This window comes from Dromaius novaehollandiae, chromosome 4, assembly GCF_036370855.1.
Source record: "Dromaius novaehollandiae isolate bDroNov1 chromosome 4, bDroNov1.hap1, whole genome shotgun sequence".
Taxonomy (NCBI): Eukaryota; Metazoa; Chordata; class Aves; order Casuariiformes; family Dromaiidae; genus Dromaius; species Dromaius novaehollandiae.
The window spans coordinates 23,155,944-23,176,341 of NC_088101.1; the positions used below are offsets into that span (position 1 = coordinate 23,155,944).

The 20,398-nt window shown below is 37.2% G+C and overlaps 1 protein-coding gene across 2 annotated transcripts in view; it reads left to right on the top strand.

Annotated features, from left to right (window-relative positions):
* The first annotated feature begins 15 nt into the window (after positions 1 to 15).
* The window catches only part of LARP7 (La ribonucleoprotein 7, transcriptional regulator), a 29,752-nt gene continuing 9,369 nt past the window's right edge, over positions 16 to 20,398 (top strand). The window contains exons 1-10 of one of the 2 annotated variants that reach the window (XM_026101724.2): positions 16 to 234; positions 4,984 to 5,192; positions 6,678 to 6,778; positions 6,898 to 6,981; positions 9,718 to 9,882; positions 10,527 to 10,635; positions 12,306 to 12,683; positions 13,847 to 13,982; positions 17,764 to 17,921; positions 18,578 to 18,696. In XM_026101724.2, coding sequence (XP_025957509.2) covers positions 44 to 234; positions 4,984 to 5,192; positions 6,678 to 6,778; positions 6,898 to 6,981; positions 9,718 to 9,882; positions 10,527 to 10,635; positions 12,306 to 12,683; positions 13,847 to 13,982; positions 17,764 to 17,921; positions 18,578 to 18,696 — 1,650 coding nt within the window. In that variant the 5' untranslated portion in view covers positions 16 to 43. Of the gene's footprint in view, positions 235 to 4,976; positions 5,193 to 6,677; positions 6,779 to 6,897; positions 6,982 to 9,717; positions 9,883 to 10,526; positions 10,636 to 12,305; positions 12,684 to 13,846; positions 13,983 to 17,763; positions 17,922 to 18,577; positions 18,697 to 20,398 lie in introns of both variants that reach the window. The other variant, XM_026101725.2, reaches the window with a different exon arrangement.

Sequence of the window (20,398 nt, forward strand, 5' to 3'; positions counted from 1 at the left end):
GAGGCGCGGCCGCCTCCGCCCCCCCCCCCCCGCCGCACTGCGCATGCGGGCGCGGCGCCCTGGGGCTTTTCTCAGCGAGGGGGCCGCGCGTCGCGCGGGGACTGACGGCCCGCGAGGGCTGAGGGAGGGGGCAGGGCTGCGGCGAAAGGTGGGCGCGGACGGCACGGCCTCGGTGTCCCCGTGGTCCCCGTGCGACGTCGCCTCCCGAGCCCCTACCGGCGGGCGCGGCGGCAGGTCAGTGGCGCGGGGCGGCGGCTGCCATCCGCGGGGGCCGCTCTCGCCGCGGTGGCGCAGGCAGGGGGCGCTGCCGCCTTTGGGTGCCCCGCCGGCGTCGTGCGCATGCGCCGGGCTCTCGTCGTGCGGCGGCCGTTAGGGGGCGGCTCGTGCCGGGCGGGCCGTTGGGTGCCTGCGGCGGTGGGCGCGCGGCGGCCGGGCGGGGGCGCCATCTTGTCATGTCAGAGCGGGCTCGGCCCCTGTGCGCCTCCCTCCGGTCGCGCCACGCCTGGGCTGTCCGCTGCCTTCTCACTGTTTCGCACACACGGACGTAGTAGGTCTGCGAGCAATCCGGGTAACAGCGCTGAAACCAGCGGTGGTCAATACCTGAATAGTTGGCAAGTGTATGGTGCTTGGCTTCCTCGGGAAGTGTCACTTTGCCAGTTGCTGCCGTGACAAAGATTGCATCGGGGCTAGGAAAACTTGTTTTATGTCGTGTCTCTCCCCTTCGAAGGAGAGAGAAGGTGGAGTTCCCATGCAGTTGTGCAGTGCCTCTGAGCTGGTCCCTTTGCAGCTGCTAAAAGGGCAGCAGAATGTCTTTGTTTTTGTAACCCCTCTATCCTGTTCCTGAGTGCTCATTCCTGCAGCTTCCCGTGATTGTCTGTGCTGCTCGTTAAGCCCCTTAGTGAGTTGACCTAACCCACTTACCCAGCAGAGAAGTAAGACTACAAACTAGTGACTTACTTTTCGGGTCAGAGACTTGAACTGCTTCATGAGAGGATGATATAGACTCTGAGGGAGAACTGTGTAGTTAAGACAGGAGCCAGGCTGCCCTTTTAGTGTCAGTGAATTGTTGGTTCGTATAGCTAAATCAGTCTAATTGCACTCCTTAATTATGCAACTGAAGCTAAGTTTATTCCACTTATGACCCAGAATGGCCTTTGCTAGTCATTGGAATGAAGGGTGGGAAAACGAGACTCTTGAAAAGGAGTTATGACAGTAGATTAATTCTGTGGTTCTCCACTTGCTTCAGTTGTGAAAAGGGATGATGAAACTGGTTTTGTTTACAGAGTTATTTGAGATCCACTGATAAAATGTCTTACTAGAGGTGTTTGTTTTCTTGTTATTGAAGTTCTCTTGTGCTGTGGGCCTGCATTTTATTCAAAACCTCCCTTTCAGGCTCTAGTGATGACAGAGAAAATGATGACCACAGCAGGACTAGCGCAATAAGGTCTGCCCATGTCTGGGACGGCCATAACAGCCATCACTGTCCTGTGGAAGCTGAGTTTTTCTGTTTGCGAGCACACCGGTCCTAGAATCTATACCCAGCATTTTATGACATCTTTCAAATGCCTTAAATGTCAGTTTTAAATTATCTGTTAGTTTCAAGGTTCAAACTGGAAAAAAAGCAGAAGGTTCTCTGTTGTTAGGTCATGTAGCAGATTGCGCTGGTCTTCATGTGATAACTTTTGTCCTTTCGTAGGATGTTTTCTGTATAATGAAGTTATAAGGCAGGGTATGCATTTAAACTGCTGCAGCTCTTCCTGTGTATGTTAGAATAAGAATACCCAACATGGATTACAAAATATTTTTTTTTAAGTACTGTAAGTTATACTGGATATCTGCTTTTACTTTGGAGTATGTGTCCAAAAGAGGAAACACTGACTATATGGAAAAACTTTCATAGTGTAAAAAGTATTTTGGATGATTCTTCCCCCTCTCATTTCTTGATGCTTAAAATCCCAAAAGCAAGCAAGCATGCATATTAATGCTTAAAATAAGGGAACTGGATATTTTTAAATTGGAACTGTATTTCTTGCAGACTCTGGATGACAGTTACGTTCAATTATGCTTTTCTAGGTGTTCTTGTAACAGTAGAAGTTAGGTTTGGAACTTGTTTCTGTACAAATTAGCACCAATTTGATTGCTGTTTGTCTTGAATGAAGTGTTTGGGCAAACTGCTAGATATTTGTGTGGACTTGCATTATTTTTATTTACATCACCTTTGTTTTTCTGGATTTCCCCCTTCTTCAACTACCCTGCCTACCTACTTAATTGTCCCTTCTTTTCCTGCTTTCAGTCTTGCATGTAGAGAATATGTGATTTTATTTCATTTGAGGAAAACTAAGAGAGGGTAGTTGTTCCATTTTAATAGGCTGAAATCTTGACTCTGCTTGTGCTGTCTTCTGTTTTTTTTATTTTTTAACAAAACGGTGCTTGCAGTTACAAGGCTGCCAAATTAGCAAAAATGCAGGCATGTGTTATGCCTTTGGTTTGCAGCTTTCATTGCTGAATTGAGATTTGCAGCAGTAATTGCAAAGAAAAGGAATACCAACAAAAAGTCGAAAACTCATACATTTGTTTATTTGTAAAAAATGTCTTATATTATGAATTAAACTCAATGATCTCTCAGGTATGAGTACTTCACTACTAAATGTAAAATTGTACACAAATTGTAAAGTAGATTCATAGCTGATATTTGCTCTGAGGCTTTGTTTCTAAGCTCCTCCAAAATCATATTCTTAGAGATTCATTCGTGAAGCAGTAGCGGAAAGGGAGTACCATAAAAAGAGCAGAATGTAGCCCACAGCTGTTTGTTTTTCCTTTAGGCTTGAATAAGAACTTGTCTTCTGGGAAAGAAGTCCCAAGGCTGAGTGACTCAAAATGCATGAAACACTTTAGATGCATCCTTAAACTATAGCTTTATTATGCATAATCTACAGTCAGTGTGGTTATTTAATACACTGTTCAGCCAATAAAAGTATCCTATAATATGCTTTACCTTAATGAATGCAACTACCTATAGCCTGCTGCTAAGTAGTATATTGTTCTACTGATTAATATAAATTAATATCTTGCTGAAGGACTTGAATGTAGCTTGGACTTCTGCTTAAGTGGGGAGTTTTACCTGGTTTATCTTTTCAAGGTAGTCGTTGACCTTTCACCGTCTTGAGTGGTCAGCTCACAGCAGGGAGAGAAACTGATACCTGTCTAAAGAAGCCTGATTTGCACAGTAGTTTGAAGACAATTTCCATTTTTATGTCATCCTGTTATAGAGATGGACTTCCTCTCTGATGGCTGTACTTGCCATTTCCTTGTATATTACATTACAGTACTAACCACTGGCAGTGAGCTGAGAAGTCTTTCATATGGTGATTGTTACATTAATTACTTCAATTTTTGTGTTAATTTAATTTCCAAAAAGTTGTCTGCTTTTGCCAGGCTGTACTTCTGGTTTGCATGGTAAAATAAAGTACTTTGGCAATTTTCAAGGACGGCTGACTTGCTACAGTGAATCGAAATGTCAACAACAGAAAAAAAGAATTGATGCATTAAGAAGTTCTAGTATTTTTCAAGGCAAACCTGTGAATTCAAGTCACTTCTCTCTAGTTAGTACCTACTTTCTAGGGGCCTGATTCTGAAGTTCTTAACAGGACTTGGTTTCCCAATAAAATCAGTGACCTTTAGTGGACAGCCCTAAATAAAGAAAGGAAAAATGTCTATTGAAATATAGTGCATACTGATTGCCACACAGACTTGCAAGAAGGATGGTAAGGAATGACCTCCAGAATGCAATACTCTGCATTGAACTTTTTAATGGACCAATAAATGTAGTAAGAATGTGTTGGATCATATTCAAAGGCAAGATTGGAAATTTTTAAATTTCTGCTCTTTGACAGGAACTTGGCATTGGCAGTGATAGTGGTTTTCATTTTTGACATAAAGGTAATTTTTTAGAACAAACCTCATTAAACTTACTGTGAATACCAAATGCCTGCTTAAATATATCTTGACATTGTCTTTATTTATAAGGCTTAATAGATGTTTCTCATTTGGCAGTAATATCAAATTTTTCCAGCTGCTGTATGTACATCAGTGTAACCCCTTTGCAACCACTGAACTTACAATATATGCCTGCTGAGGCATTGTCCTTTGGCCAGCCTGTTCAAAAGTCTCCTGTATAGCCTGACTTCTGTTTTGTTTTGTTTTGTTTTCCTCTCACTTTGTCTTCTGCATAAAAGGGTAGTTTCTGAAGTGTAGTTTTATGCTGTTTCTACGCTCTCCACTAGGAGATTTTAGGAATAGAGAAGCTCAACTTATGTCTTTTTTCACATCTGAGGAAATGTTTTTATTAGGAGGAACATTGTCTGCTTTTTGGATAGATTTTTTGTAAGCTCTCTCTAACAAGTGTTTTGCTCTTCTTGTGTCAGGGAATTTATGTCCTATTAAAAGATACTTTGTCCTGCACAAGTGCTTTAAACAATTCACTTAAATATATTTTTTGGTAGCGCTGCTTGTCTGATGACTCATGAAAGCAGTTGGAACTTTGAATCCCATGATTGTTACTGAAATTCAAAAGCTGCAGTTAGAAATCTAATGGAGAGGGCAGGCTTTGTTCATAAGGAATTCTGGATTAACGCAATAGTATCAATTTTAAATTAAAACCTCACTTGTCTGCAGTGAATCTCTGTGGCTAAATGGCTGTACTGGGAGCCATGAGACTGAGTTCCAGCTTAGTCTTCACCACCCAGTTGCCGCGTGACCTATTGTTCCTTATCTTCTCTGTGCTTTGTATTTCCCTACAGTACAGATAACAAATGGCTAATACTGCGGGTCTCACAGGGGACGTGTGAAGTTACATTCATTAATGTATGATAAAACTTTTGAAAATTACGGTATGGAAGGGATAGAAATGCAAACCAATATTTACTCCTTGCAGTAAAAATATTTTGATCTTCACAAAGGTTATGTTTAATTTTGAGTTGACAGAATGACAGGAATGGAGACCGAAGCTACAAGAGAAAAAGCTGTGGAAGAGGAAAGCACTGAACAGAAGAAAGAAAGAGAGAAAAAGAAGAGGTCAAGGGTTAAACAGGTGCTGGCAGATATAGCGAAACAAGTGGATTTCTGGTTTGGAGATGTTAATCTCCACAAAGATAGATTTCTCCGAGAACAAATAGAAAAGTCTAGAGATGGATGTAAGTTGGTTTTCAGTATGTTTCTGTAAACAGATACGTGTTTTTAACTTTGTTCTTTGGAATATTGCTCATGACATTATAAACTATTTTTAGGCACATATGTACTCCTGGGGAAGAGAATAGGTTCATGCTGGAAACCAGTGTTGGGATTAGCAGGTCAGAAGTCAGAACTTAGTACCAAATGTTTGAGAAATTATATTCATCCTTCCTATGTTCCTTTCCTTTACTACCAGCTGCGGAAGTAAGTTAGTCATCTTTAGGTACCTGTTGGGGGGTGATTTTTAACTTCATATAGTTTCTGTAACAAGCAAGCAAACGAGGATCGTATTTTCTCCTTATGCACAGTACTCAGTTTGTGGATAGCCGTATACCGAAATCAAAATGTCACTTGGACTTGCGGTCTGACACTCCTTTCTTTTTTCTGTGCAAGTTTGATATTAGTGTGGTAGTGCATTTTCATGTAGGGCTATTACTGGTCTCTTTTCTAAAGATTTTTTTTGCATGGTTGATTTGACCTCAGAGTAGGAAAATGAACTTTGTTCTGAAACGATTTGCCAGTTTTGAAGAAGAAATTAGTTTGCACATTAGTTGCAGTGACTAGTGTGCTTTTTCTTTAATAAAAAAAAAAAAAAAAAGAAAGAAAATGTGTGGTAAATACAGTGTCTATCAGTATAATTGTTGAACAGTGTTATACCAGATGGACTTAGACCTGCAGTATGTCTGTAAAATGGGGTGGTTATTCTCCATCAACTCCAACAAAATTGCAGGTTCCATAAGTGTTAGATATGGACTTAAGAACAAAAGTAATTTGAACTGTAAATCATGAATCCACTTGTGCTGTGTGAAAAGTCTGGTCTCCTAAGTACTTGGTATATCCTGAAATGTATTAAACTTGAAGCCGGTTTAAAAAAGGGCCTTCAGAGGGCCAAACTTTATTCTAAATTTTCTGGAGGTCTTTAAGTTTGGATGTCTTAAATTTGATTTAAAAAAAAAAATCCTTAAGACTAATATTGCATAATTTTCCATCAAGGTTTTAGCAGCATGACTCATCTCATCTGAAGTGTAAGCAGAAGCTCTTTTGTGTCCAGAATGTTGGGTTAAACACTTAATTGAGTGCTTGAAGGAGAGGCATGTTTTCAATGCAAATTGTTTTTGTATTGTAAAACTACATCAGAAAGAAGTTTTTCTTCCCTTTCAAAGACAATAGTTATCAGTGGGGAGGTGAAAGAATAGAACAGAATTCCTTTGATAAAGGCTAGCACAAAAAGAAAGTAAATGTAAGAGTACTTGAAACTTTAATTATGTTGGCAGAAAATCACTTTTCTCCAAAACGTTGACAGCATGCAGTACGGTTACAGGCTATAGTTATGACTTGCACATTATTTTACAAAAATACTAGATGAGTCTTAACTGTCAGTTTAGAACGCAACTGATGCTTCCTAGATTGTGTTAGTTTCATTGCTTGCACCTTTTTTTAATCCCTAGATGTTGACATTTCACTTCTTGTTTCTTTCAACAAAATGAAAAAATTGACTACTGATGGAAAATTGATAGCTCGAGCAGTTAAAAGTTCATCTGTTGTAGAAGTGAGTATTTAATGTTTCACGCTTTTGAATTTGCTGAAACTGGAGTAACAATAACGGTGGTATTGAAGTAGATAATAATCTTACAGAAAATGCATGTTTGATGTGTTTGTTACTTTTAGTTGGATTTAGAAGGAACTAGAATCAGAAGACGTCAACCACTGGGTGAGCAACCAAAGGATGTGGACAGTCGTACAGTCTATGTGGTAAGGTTGCATCTGTTACATATGTCATTAATCTGGTGGGTGCTCTATCTTTGTTATTACTAAGGTCTATAGAAACTCTTTTAAACTTACTTTCTTACTATAAATGCTTTTAGATTGCAAACCCTGCTGGGCATTGTCTCTTAGGCTATAAAGATCTAATGTTATTTATTATTACTAACAATATAACAGCGACATAAAGCAGACACATAGTATTACCAAAACTAGAAGGTGAATTTTCTTTAAGAACATTGCAGGTTTAGTACAAGAAATGCTTGCATGAGCTGCAAATGCTAATAGAATTTTTTTTTTTTTTATTGCAAAAGAAAACCACTGTGTGAGAGAGAAAAATGCATTATAAATGCATTAAACTTGTAATGCTTAGAACATTAATTGAAGGTTAATGTACAGATTTAATGCAGAAAATATTTTTATATGGGAAAAGTATCTGTGCATCAGTAGCAGCAAAGGACTGGGTGAAGGGCTGGCTACTGGTGCTTGTGCAGTGTGAGGAGAAGGCCGGGTGAGCCCTGTGGGGATGGCCACGGAAGGGAAGGGATTTGTTCGGTACCCTGATTCCTTGTACCAGCTTAAATAATTTTAAATGCTGAGCAAAGAACGATTTCACACACTAGTGAGAAAAAGTGCATTTATTTATGTATTTACTGTGCTCACTGGGCTTTTCTGGTTAGTGTCCTTAGAGAAGTAACACTGGTACTGTTTTATTTACACTGGTATTGTTTTATTTACAAATTACCATAATGTAGTCAAAGCTTTAGAGTAGTAGTATTAGTTCTATCTGAGAATAGAAACTTGCTGAGTTTGCAAGATAGTCTGTAAAGTATTCCTGATTGTCTGTTTACGAAGGCTGTTACAAGTGCTACTGATTTTGTAACGCTAACATTCTTTTAAGGGGGGAATGTACCAAAATGAGCTAGTCCTGTGTTTAGGGGCTTTTTGTTTTCAAAAATCTTCCTACTGCTATCACAGTATTCTGTGAATTTTTTGATACTAAACTTTAATGAAAATAGCTTGTGCTGTCAGAAAAACACTGTGCATCTCAATATGATATTGCAGATGTGTCAAAATGGAACAACTGTTACTGCATCATTTTGAGCCACTTTGGTGGTAGTACAGAAAAAGATCTGATGGTCAAACTGCCATTTATTTAAAATCCTGTATGTTTTTTAATAGAATTGAAGCCAGAGTGGAATTCCATTTGTCTGTAAAGAAAGCTTTTCATGACTAGCTTCAATTTAGGTATATACCTGAAGCTATCAGCAACTGAATTTTCCAGAAACCAGTAATTTCTAGTGTGCACCAAACTTCCAGTGATGGAAGATATGTTATAATCATGTCCCAAAGTGCCAGCCCATCCAGATAAGGAGAAACTGGATTATTCTGATCATTATCTGGTATTTCCCTCACATGATTGTATAGACTGCTCAGAAATCTTCAAATATTGTGTGTATATCACTTTTCTGAAAAGATATTCCAAATGTAATGAACTACATAACTTGTATATAGCTTAACTACATAGCTACCTGTTTTTATTATTTTTTCAAATTGTGCAAATCCAAAATAGGTAACTTATGTTATAGAAGTTACTGAATTCATGGAGATTATTTGGAGACTGTGTACAAATCGGATACCTTTTGTTACTACCAAAAGGGCGTGTTTTTTAAGACCAATGTGCATAGTATCTGTCCTTTATAGTGCAGTTATAGAAGCCTTAAGCCATGTTAAATGTTTCCCTTTGGTATTTCCCTGGGGGAGTTTGGGGGGGGCGGGGGGGGAAGCAGTTGTAGTCAAAGTTTTCTTAGTAAGTTTTGCTTCATTCTGGAGTAGGGGAAAGAAAGATTTCCATGTTTGATCAGTACAGAGATTACAGTTAAAACCTCCAATGGGAAGGAATGTCTCCAACATAAAAGCAGTAGTATATTTTCTGAATTCATGTAGGAAGTCAAAGCTTCATTTCTGAAATGAGAATTGAGCCTTAAAGATGTGTTTCTTTAAGGAGTATAACATTGTTACCCTACATGTGTGTGTATAAGAAACTTACCCTGATCTAAGTGAATTGTTGAAAATTTTCAGAAGAAATAGGGTAAAGTAATGAGTTCAGACACTTACCTAAGCTGCTGGATAAAAATTTTCACTTGTGCCCCAGCTGTTCAGCTAGCCCGTAAGTGCTAATCACTAAGCTTTAAAATGTGTTGGCTACTAGAATTAATTCATCGGTTCATTTGAGTAATGCTGCTTTACTGACCTACAGGAACTCTTCTTTCTGTGATACCTATGTTATGAACAATCAAATCTGCTGTGAGTAGTTTGAGACAATGCAGAGTTATGTTTGCTTGAAGGTCTTAAATTTACAAAGATATTTCACCTTGCAAAGTTACAGCTGCAGGTGAAGTTTTGGTATCTGTCACAGGAAGAAGATAGAAATATCTATATCAAATATGTAATGTGTTTGTCTTATATTTACGTGTCTGGTTAGAGATTCATTTTCAGATCATCGTTTACAAATTGCTACTACCAGGAATACTATGACTTCTCACCAACAATGGTTACTGAAATAAAAACAAAAAGGTTTCTCAAAGTTGTCGCCACGAATGTGAAAATCTCGTTTTTCTGGGAGGACTTTATATTTAGAAGATATGGTAACCAGTCTGATATAAGTATAATCTTTGTAAGAATATGTATATAATATTGATAAAATAAGTTGTTTTATTTTTTTAGGAGCTGCTTCCCAAAAATGTTAATCACAGTTGGATTGAGCGGGTGTTTGGCAAGTGTGGTAACGTAGTTTACGTCAGTATTCCCCGGTATAAATCTAGTGGAGATCCAAAAGGATTTGCTTTTGTTGAATTTGAAACTAAAGAGCAAGCAGATAAAGCTATTGAGGTGAGTAATGGTACCTCTGTTAACATTCCTCATATTTCTTGATCTAATATGGATAGTATAGTCTTCACAAGTTCAGTGGAAGAGTAGCTTAGTGAATTTTAGATACAGAAATTCCTGAAAATATCATAATTTAAGAACTAATGTATTACATAGTTGTTAGCAGGAGTTATGTCTCTGTTTCCTACCCCAAGACCTTCCATTAATTCCACTATTCATAAAAAGGCTAATCCTGTTAAACAAGCTGGAGTTTTAATTGAAACATGGTGGGTATGTTGGGGACTAATTTTGTTGGATACTGTCAGCATCTTTTGATTACAGAAATAGAGATTTCCATCTGAAAGGAAAATAGCCTATTAAATTTAATTGGAAGAGTATAGTCATAACAAGTTCTCTGCCTTCTAGTACGTTGTTTAAAAAGTTTAAAAACGTGCAGTTCAATATAGCAGTAATAGAAGCAAAATGTTGAATAAGCATGAAGACATAAGTCTGGTAGGACTGAAAAAATAATTTATACCTTTGGATTCATAGGGAACTGCATCTTTCTTGAATGACTGTAACACTACTGTTTTTAACTTGGGTGGGGATTTAAAAAAAGCAATAATTTCAAGTAGGCATTTGTTGATTTTAATTTCTTTTATCTTAAGTTTTTGAATAATCCACCAGAAGAAGCACCACGGAAACCTGGGATTTTCCCCAAAACAGTAAAGAATAAGCCTGTGCCTGCATTGAATACAAGTAACAGCAGTGTCGTAGGTAAGTGTTAATAAATTATTTGAGTCAAGAAACACTGTTTTGTGCTTCAGCTTCTGAAGAGAAAATTTGAGCTGCTATGTTACTGCAGCATAATCTCATGTTTCTTGAAAACCCTGTAAAAATAAGAATGCCTGCTACTGTTTTTTTTGGTTGGCCAATGTGGGTGTAAAAAATGGAATTGTAAAATCAAATGAATTGTAAAAGTGAAATATGGTAAGTTTCTGCCTTTTTGTTCTCCTACTTGGTAAGGAAGTTAAATTCTTTTTCTTCCTTTACCAGCTTCCACCATTAGTCATTGTTATGCCAGCAGAACAGCTTTCAGATTGTACAATTAATCATTATTTAAGCACTTAACATTAGCAAAAGACAAATGTGACCGATCGTTTTAAAATATTTAGTATTGAAAAGAAAGATGCAAACATAAAAGCAAATTTATGTCTAAATGTTAGTGCTGTTCACATGAGGATATGATCATCTGACGTGTTTCAGACCAAGCCTTCCAATATTTACTCTCCAATTAACATTTCAGCCTGATCCACATGAAAATGGTAGTTTTGGCATTTTTCTCTTTGGAACTTCGACTGTTTGAACAGTCTATGGGGGAATGAACTATTCACAGTGTATTTATGGTTCCAGCTTTCATGATTTACAATAATTACTGACAGAAACCTGGAGGATATTGCAGAGAAAAGAACCTTGAATTCAGCTGAGCACTTTTCCAGTAAATAGTATCTACTATTCCAATAAAAGTATCTGCTGAAGTTTGTCATGTTGTAACTTTGATCACTGAAGCATTTTTCCTCTTGTTTCTGATGAGATAGTACTCTTTGTTTCCTAGCCTTCAGACATCTTCCCTTTTTTTAAGCATGATGTTGAAACATTTGTTATGTTCCTCATTATCACTGGTTCTTTGTTAATATATCTTTGATTCATGACAGTAAGTACTAGGGCTTATTCAAAATGAAAGAAAAGCATGCTTTTCCCACTCAAGATCCTCTGCTCCATAATGCATCCTGTGTATGACAATTTTGAAGCAGGCGAACAATTTTGGGAATGAAATGTGTGGGTTTTCTTCTTTTCGTTTTGGGGTTTTTTTTCAGATTGATAAAAGTTAAGACAACATCATGTAATTCAGTAGAAATACAGTTAGTATAAAAATAGTGTGATAGATCCATTGGGCTTATGAAAGCACCTACTGAATGTATTCATCTAAATGTTGAGTATCCCCTTGTATTGTTCTCAGAATACAAGTCAGCGGTCTTTATTTGCTTGGTTTTGTGTTGGCTGGCCTGGAAGGAAGAAGGTATCTCTTCTCGAAGGATGGTGTAACAAAATATGTACATACTGTGAAGAAACAATGAGGAAGTCTAGATCCTTTCTTTTTAATTTGAGAGTAAGCATTCCAGGAAACCTGTAGTCAAGCTTCACATGTGACCCAGGGGTCTTTTTGACTTTGAGAGACAATCTTACCTATGTTTTCTCTCATCTGCCTAAAATGCTTAGGAAGAATTTCAGGACAATGTTTTGGATCTCAGACGTGATAGACAGGCATTTTATTTAATATCCCAAATTATAATGATGTGTGATAGTAATATTGTTTAGTTAGATCGGTTAATCTAATCTAGTCTTTAACAGTTGGCAGAGTTTTAAGTATTGTATTTCTAATGCAGAGGAGAAGAAAAAGAAGAAAAAGAAGAAATCCAAAATGAAGAAAGAGGGCAATGTACAACAGGCAGCTGTAGAAACAAAGGAATCAAACATAAACACTGTGGCAGAACAAGTACCGAAGTCAAAAAGACATAGGACTTCATCCGAGTGTTCAGAAATGGAGGCAACTGAGGCCCACAGGCAGCCCTCTAAGAGAGAGAAAAGAAAATGGGACAGAACAGAAAGCTCTGAGGTGCCTGTGGAAAACAGGCCAGGGAAGAGAAAAAGAAGCAGCTCTGGAGATGGTGAGGCGTCAAATGCAAAAGTCAAGAAAACTGTTCAGAAGGAAGAAGTTCATTCTGTTAAAGAGGAAACAACAGAAGCTCAGAAAGATATCAATGGTAAAACATGTTGCACATCTTTATAGTATTGTATCTTTATTTGGAGGAATAAAACTGAGGACAGATCTTTCTGCTACAAATGGTGAATGGTAGGCTTAGGAATGGGGAAAAAGCATGGATAAGGAGAAAAGCTCGAGTCAGAAAAATGCTGTTCTCTTTGCAAATTGCAAAGTTAATAGGATTTTTGAAATGCTAGTAGGTAACAAGCAAATGAGGAAAGGAGAATTGTTAAGCGTATGGCTGGAAAGCAGCAAGAAACTTAATGACTGTAATCTGTGTAATATAAGTGCATTAGTGAACTGACTTTAGGAGGCTAAGAGGTTTACTGGTTTGGATTAAAGATTGAGTAAGCCTTTCAACTGCTAGTGACAGATTCAAACACTGAATGTCCGTCTTTGAAACAGTGAAGACTAACTGCTAAAAAGTTGTTCTGCTTGGGTCAGTAGGTGAAAAATGGATGATAATAGCGGAGGGATAACATAGTCAGTTTAGGAATATACGGAGTCCTGCAGTTAAATTTAAACCTAGTAATGAGTCATTCCAAGGAGATAAGCGAGATGGAGAATAGGAAAGAACTTTCAACACTCAAGTAGATGAATCTCATCAGAAATAAAAATTGTTTACAAAGAAGTTAATATCAATGGAACTTCAGTGAAGTAAAGTATGGATTAAACAGCCAATGCAAATGGTGACAGTATAAGAATCTAGATAAGTAAGATTAAAATACAAAAGAAAAAGCTGGTGATCCTGGTTTCTTACATGAGATAAGACAAAAAGCAATAGGTGGGATTAAAAGCCATATTGCAATCACATGTGGAGTTGACAAGGATCTGTGATTAGAGGCTAGATTCGGGTAGCTGAGAAAGTGGATTAGAAATAAGTAGTAGGTTCTAATTCTGTGAAGGAGTTTTTTATTCAGATTTGAGTCAAAGAATCAATGCTTTCCTAAATAAATTTTTGGAGGAAAAATGGGGGAGATGTAGTCAGGATCGCAGTTGGTCACTGTTGTAGTTTTCCAGTGGTTTTACTATAAAGATGAAAGAACTAAGAGTTAAATAAGTAGAACTATGCTATTTTATGAACTGTCTACTAAAGCTGTAATTTTATTTCTAAGTATCTATTAAAGTTAGGACTCAATTTTTCTTTTGAACTTTTTCATTTAGAAGTTGCTTCAGAGGATGCCAAAGAGGCTGATAAGAAAGACACATCCCTTTCAAAATCTAAAAGGAAGCATAAGAAAAAACACAAAGAAAGGCACAAAATGGGTGAAGAAGTCATTCCACTCAGAGTACTCTCAAAGTATGTTACAAAACTAACTAGCTTAGCTTGGTAACTAGTTTACACGGTATTTTTAGTAGTACAATAGTATTTTCTACAATTCTTTGCAGTTTATTCACTGTCTGATGGATGGAAAGGTGTTTTTTTAAACTAATTTTTAATTGCTACAAAGCCCTTTACTTAAGATTATAAAATATTTAACTCATCTTCTGTTCTAACTAATATTTGCATTTCGAAGTTTCTGATTAGCAGGTAATTTTACTTGTAATAGTACTGCCTTTAAGTGCTGATTTGGAGGAATTTTTTTGCCTGTGTGGTGGGTTGCTGTTACAGCATTAACATTAGTTAATGTTAATTATGTTATGTACATGTTACAACATGTGCATGTGTCAGCAGAAAAGCATCTTAAAGGACTGCTAAGAAACTCTTATTTCTATAATGAAAGCCACAGAAAAACTGATGGTTCCAGTGAGGTGTACTGTTTCCCTGCTTTCACTAGTGCTTGCTCACCTGCATGCTGCTGTTGTGTTTATTCTGTACCCTTCTTCACCACAATCTGTTTTTTTTAAGCCAGGAAACAGCCTTGCAACTACTGCAGCTGGCAGAGACCAAGGCTAACAAGCTCAGTTGGTTCCATGTAACTTTCCATTCATTGTGTCTTTACTGCACCACTTCCAGTCCTGGATTAGGCACAGGCTGGACTCCTTGTGTAATTTTTTCACTTTTCACACGTTGGGAATATCATATGCAGTTCATTACTAGGCGGTTGATGATCAAGACAGATTTGTCATCATACGAGCATTGGTATGTATTAGGGAATTGCCATCCCAACTATACCCAAGAATTTCAGGTTGTTAAATACTTCAATATGTATTGATGGCATTTTGACCAAAGTAATCTTTGCAATTTGTTAGGTAACTACTGGACTCTAAGTCTCAGCATTGCTTTGTTATTTTCCTGGAGTATGTATTTTTATTTTAAAGTTTAGTGTATAGTTACAGGAAGCATTTCCAATAGCCACAAGTTTTGCATACTTTATTGAATTTTACTGCTTAACAAGCTTACATTATGAACAATGATTTAATGTTTCCAACCATCGGAATTTTATTTCAGTACTTCAAATATTTGTCTTTGTTTTGTCTTACAGTCCATCACCATTGCTAAAGTGCAATTCCAATTTTTATACAACAGAGTTGCATATTAGCAACAGTATTAGCCTGTAGTTAAAGTACAAATAAGTGTTAAGGAACTTTGCAAAAAAGATCGTTAAACTGAGGCATGTTTTTAAAGCTCGTAAATATGTTATCAAACCTTCTGGATTTGTTTTACATAGAATGTGTTTCTTATAACGTTTTAGAAAACTGTTTGCACCCTGTATGACTGTCCCCTGTAATGAATGCAATATTCAGTTCTACCCCTATAATGCAGTTACTCCACAAATCACCCTGTAATTGTTTACACGTGGTTTCTCGTGGGGAAGAAAAAAAGTGTAGAAATGTTTAAGTTGTGCCATTCCAGAAATTCTCTGTAATTGAACCTCTAACTGTTGATCTTTTAGGATTCACCACAACTAAAACATGGAAGCACTTACTTTTTCAAGCATCCAGCAAGTACCTCCATGTTAAAGTAGAGGGGGTCCTTTGCTGTAATGAGACCATCTTGTACTGTGACGAGTTATTTTATTTGATCTTGTGCTTCATATTGAACAGGGATACCATGTACAGTTACTTAAATAGGGTAGAAAATAAAGTAGTCTTTACGTTGTGGGACAAAAATATTAACTATCCCCCTGCACAGAAATTTGTATTTTACCCAGGAAAGAGTTGCATTGCTGTACAGTAAGGGCATTTTTTTGTTGGTGGTGTCCCTGATTCCAGTCCTTTTAGTTCTCTTTAGTTCCTACATCCAGTTAAGCTTCCTAGGAAGAGAAGAGTATTTTCAGTGTTGAGAATATAGGATTCACCATCACTAAAACATGGAAGCACTTACTTTTCAGGAACAAAACAAGTACATCCACATTTAAGTTGCGGGGATCCTTGTAAGTGGAGACTACTCTTTTCCCCTCCTGCTCTGAAATTGTTACTATAAAAAAATACTGGGTTTTAAAAGGAAGATATACAGAGTTTTCTGATAATACAGTAATAAAACATGCAAACACTGAGGCTTTGAGCTGTTGTTAATTTCTAGAAACACAAGAGACTAGGATCCACCACCACTGAAACATGGAAGCACTTACTTTTTTTAGGCAGCAGGTACCTCCATGTTAAAGCAAAGGGGGTCCTTTAAAATTGTTCCGTGTTGAAAATACTACTTAGAATTACTTAGAAATATTTGGAACATTCAACGCTATGCTTTTAATTCTGTTTCAGCCACAGTATGCTTTTATTTGCTTACTGAAATTTTCTTAAAGGAGGCCTTTCAGTTTTAGTCAAATCTTGTAGTAGTGTAGTGTAGAAGAAAGGTGGTTTCTCAGCGTGGATGGTATTTCAGGATTGAGAACAGGATTCACCTCTACTAAAACATGGAAGCACTTACTTTTTTTAAGTCACAGAAAGCACCTCCATGTTAAAGTAAAAGGGGTCCACAGAAACTGGTAGTTAGTAATGACTCTTTGTCCTCTTCAACCAGGATACTGAGACTACTGCATCAGATACAGGAGGAAAAAAAAAAAGTATTAGTTAACCTTAGCATATAGCATAAGCATATAGCAAAGGGGGGAAAAAAGTTCAAAAGAGCATTGTAAATACTTGCCTGGCTCATTCCCCATGGTCTTCTCTTCCTTCTCTTCCTTTCAGTCAAGTTAGCAAGGAGTACCTCCTTGAGCTTGTATTTATACCATACCTTCCTATGGAATGGTGTTGCCTTTTTATCTTGAAGAATCGTTACGTGGGTCTTTTGTTATTTTAATGTCTTTGCTCTGTTGAGAATGTATGATCCTGGGTGAGTCTGGATGCTTTTTTGAAGTATACAGTTGTCAATGTTAACAGCTAAAACCATTACCACAAGATATCCTCCTCTTTAAAAATCCTCTATCAGCTTGTTTGATAGCGCAGATTAGGGTAACAATGAGTCGTTCTCACAGTGGCACTGTAGGCATTGTGTTTCTGTGGAGCAAAGCTCTAGCTGTTTGCAGAAACATCTCCATGTTAAATGTATGTAAATATATAAATTGCTTCCATGTGGTGTTATTTTTTAACTTAAGTGCATTTGAATAGTAAGGAATGTTCTTATCTCAGTAGGTTTTTGGTGAGTTTAACCAGTTGTTGATTTTCAATCAATGATTTTTCCAGAAAAGAAGTGACTGATTCTTAATATAGTAACACACAGGAGAGGGTTCACTGATTTTTTTTTTTCCAGAAAAGAAATGACTGATTCTTAATATGGTAACACACAGGAGAGGTTTCACTTGACTAATTCAGTGAATTCAGAGTTCACTGTGAATCAGCTCTGAATGTAGTGTGTGTGCTCTGTGTAGTTCCAGTGGAAAACACTGAATCCTAGTTTACCAAACCATTTTAAGTGTGTTTTGAAGATGTGTAACAAATCTGGGAGTTACTTTGTTTGAATGATGGGTTGATCTTGTTATCTTTTAATATTCCAAGTAAGTTATAAAGCAAAATTATACAAAAGGGAAAGAGACTTAAGGTTCAAGATAAGCTAAAAGCAAGGAGATCTCTAATAGTAAGAAGGGTCTCCAAAGTACACCCCAAGTTCAGCTTAAGCTATTTGTAAGGTGTTTTGTCTTAAGCTTATGAACTTCGTTTTTGTTTACTACTGACCTTCTGTTCCTTTGTATCTATAGGAGTGAGTGGATGGATTTGAAGCAAGAATATTTGGCCCTTCAGAAAGCCAGTATGGCCTCCTTAAAGAAAACAATGTCTCAAATCAAACCTGAGCCTACCAGAGAAACGGAAACAGATGCTTGTGCACAGAAAAAGCCTCAGTCTAAAAATGGGAAATGTAATGCTGGTTGTAATGTTTCCTCTTTTGTTTTCATGGTGATTTTAATATGCAAACATAGTTAAGGTGCTTTAAGACCTTGGTTGTCCAGAAGAATTGGAATAGTTTTAGATTCTATAATGCTGGTGCTTTCTCTGAATGCCAAATATTATGAAAAACAAGCTCCCCTCATTCAGGTTTTGGACCAAATAATGTGGAGTAAAGAATAAATCAGTGATTTAAGAATATTCCAGTAGCACTTTTTAAACCTCAAGATCATTTTAGGTAATTTTAATCATAAACACCTTGGGAAATAAGAATCTGCTTCTTGATGATGTAACCTGGGCCTGATTTACTTTGGCTTAACTATTCTTCTACAGAGGTTTTCAAAGCTATTGCTCTAAGTAAGGAGTTTATAAAATGGCTTGTAATCAGGTTAACCAAGTCTTGGTTAAATTGATGCTTTGTGTGTGTGTAACACTCTAACACTCTAATTTAGGGTTCAACTATTACTGAAGTCAATTGAATATAAAATATTTTTGTTGGGAGGCACTCTGAGCTCTTTGTTCTCTGTGTACATCACACTGCTTATTGGTTTTTGTAGTATCTTTTAGTTTGCCAAACTGTTACAGGTACAATTTCCTTATGTTTCTTTCCCTGCTCTTCAAATTAACCAGCCACCAGTGAAGACCCTGCCCCTTCTGCCAAGGCTAACACAATGGGGCCCCAGTTTGTGAGTGGAGTAATTGTGAAGATCATTAGCACTGAGCCCCTGCCGGGCAGGAAGCAGATCAAGGTAATGTCTTTGTAACCTCAGGGTAGTTGTTAGCCTTTCCACTTACAGTTCCCCCAAAATGAATATGGAATACCGTGTAAACAATTACTAAATTTTTGTCTGGCCTGTAGCTGTGTACAGATTCTTCCATAGTACCTGTTAATATAAGATTTTACAGAGGCAGAATCAGGTAATGTTTTAAAGGAAAAAGTAGCTGTTAGAAATTGCTTCAAGCAGTGTCAAGTTTACAATGAAAATGACAAAAGCAATGCCCTAAAGGGTGAGCAGTTCTCACCTCCAGCCCCTGTTGCTCTGTCCTTGCATTTTCAGCATGAAAAACGTGGCTAATTTTACATTGTTAAAGGTAAATGACTGTTGACATCATTCTTACATTATGAAGAGTTAAAGTGGGTGCAGCATTCTTTATTCATTATTGTGTATTCTTTACTATCCAGGAATTTTTAATAGTAACCTGGTGTTTTGACCATTAACAGGCATGTGGGGGCAAGAAAATGCTCTTTGTATGGGAAAGTAACCATCCTTTTCAATAAGAAATTCACAATCGCAAAAACTTCATTGAGAATGGTGGCATTAGAACTTGTGCAGTAATTCATTCATTGATTTTTTTTTTTCTCCTATGGCAAATGCTCCATTTTCTCAATAAAAAATAAGGACAAAAGTTTTAGGAGAATTTGAATTTTAGGAGAATCTGAATTTTCTCTTATGTCATATATGAAAGTTCTATACATTAAGTAGTATATTTTCTTGTAAAGATAACATTTTTAAGCTGTGTCCTTTTGAAATGGAAATGTTGAAACAGTTTTCCAAAGGAAATAACAGCATTTTTTTCCAGTCCATGAATGTGACAAGGGACAATTTTTCCTGAAATTGTGTTTTCGAATGTGTAACAATTGGAAATTTGAACAGCTTTAACTCTTATTGCATTAAATATTTAGACTATTTAAGACATTGAGAGAATAATTTAAACTTAAGTTCTGAGATGACTTATCAAACTACTTATGTTTACAACTCTGGGTAGTCCATTTGAAGTCACTGTGGCTGCTCTCAAGTGTGTGAAGTTTACCATGTGCATAAATCTAAGCAAGATGAGAGGCACATATCTCTCACTGAAAACAAACTGTTGATATGGTTTCAACTTAATCAGTCTTATCTATTTAGGTATTTGCAGGCAGTTGTCTGAGCATTGGAGAGACTGGGAGAATGTGACCCTCATATTAGTTGTCACTGTAATAAGTGAGGGCCAACTTAGAGTGGCTGCACTATACGTTTTATTGTGTTAGGTTTGTGTTACAAAGCAATATATTGTATTCAGGGGGAAAGTTTACTCTTCCCAGAATAGCTGAAAACAAACTTAGCCTGATGTTTCCACGGACATAAATTTTTATTCTTTTGGTTTAGTTGTAAGAAAGTCTTTCAGGGAAAGTTAATACTTTATGAAAGTAAAGGGAGGCAACATATTGCTATTACATCTTTGATTACAAGAATAAGCAGGATAGGCAAAGTATTTCACAGAAATGTTAACCAAAAAGATAAGGCAAGCTTTTAATGTTAAATACAATTGGAGAATACAACTGTAGCTGGAAGAGGTGACAAACTTTAGGATGTACCAGCTCTTTCTCAGGTCTGAAAGCAGCAAACTGTGCTCAGTGTCTATTGGATTTTCTTTTCCAACCACACTAGCTGGTCCAATGAAAGGTGGAAC